The sequence below is a fragment of the Galeopterus variegatus genome, unplaced genomic scaffold (genome assembly GCF_000696425.1).
Source record: "Galeopterus variegatus unplaced genomic scaffold, G_variegatus-3.0.2 Scaffold2381, whole genome shotgun sequence".
Classification (NCBI taxonomy): domain Eukaryota; kingdom Metazoa; phylum Chordata; class Mammalia; order Dermoptera; family Cynocephalidae; genus Galeopterus; species Galeopterus variegatus.
Window position 1 is genome coordinate 12395 of NW_007728492.1, and position 1074 is coordinate 13468.

The 1074-nt window shown below is 40.7% G+C and overlaps 1 protein-coding gene across 1 annotated transcript in view; it reads left to right on the plus strand.

Moving 5' to 3' along the window:
- LOC103597658 (N(G),N(G)-dimethylarginine dimethylaminohydrolase 1-like) overlaps positions 1–1009 on the plus strand; it is a 10326-nt gene extending 9317 nt beyond the window's left edge. The window contains exon 3 of the mRNA XM_008581525.1: positions 767–1009. Within this exon, the coding sequence (XP_008579747.1) occupies positions 767–883 (117 nt within the window). The 3' untranslated portion in view covers positions 884–1009. The remainder of the gene's footprint in view (positions 1–766) is intronic.
- Positions 1010–1074: the final 65 nt, after the last annotated feature.

Here is a 1074-nt window from a genome sequence, read left to right on the forward strand (position 1 = left end):
CAGAGAAGTAAACTGAGGCTCAGAGAGGATGTCACTTAAAATCATACTTTAATTAGTAAGTTGGCAGAACTGGGTTTGGAACCCAACTCTCTGGCTCCAGAACTCATAATTAACCACTGAATTTTAAGGAACACAGTGCTTCGTAAAGAAGCATGGTAGATTGTCTCTACGTGGTGTGTTTTCAAGTGCTTTTGTTTTAAAAAAATGTGCTTTGTTTGATCATCAGAGAAAAATCTATGGCCTGTTAATTTGAATTCTTGACATATGCTTTCTATTAGTGTCAAAAGATGCTATAAAGTTCACACCTGTAATTTAAAAGCAGTTTGACTTGAAATACTTCACTTAAACTATATTTTGTCAAATTTTTCCAGTGGTGTTGGTAAGGAAAAAAACATTAAAGTATAGTCTAGCAGGTTGTTAAGTGTGGAGAGAGAGTAATATTCAGACTGAACACATGGCCACCGACTTTTCACGTATCACTTAATCTAGCAATGACAATGGCAGAGTAAAGGCATCTCTAGTAACAACCATATTTCTGACACATCTTTGGCTTTGAGGTTAAGGCATAAAGCTAGTGGTTAACCAATTGCCCCTAGCTCTGAGGGGATGGCTGTGGGCACATGTGTGGTCTACACTGCATGTGTATCTTGGGGATTAAATGAATGAAAAGCCTAGACCTATAAACTGAATTAATTCTTTACAGCCAGTGGTAAAACAGGTAGAAATGGATCATCCTTCTTTCCTTTCCCCTGGATTCCCACTGTAGGTTTATGAGAAACTGAAGGACCATATGCTGATCCCCGTGAGCCAATCTGAACTGGAAAAGGTGGACGGGCTGCTCACCTGCTGCTCGGTTTTAATTAACAAGAAGGTCGACTCCTGAGTGACAGAGTCCCTCCCTTGTAGCTGGCAAGACTACACACGCAAGGCCGGTGACTCTGTACCCATTCCCATCATTTTCCTTGACAATCTACTGTGCCACTGTGCTACTAACTCTTGTTTACAAAAATTTGATTCTAAGTTTAATTGCTTCATTTTGCACCCCCAACCTCCCTCCCCTCACGGTGGTACCTA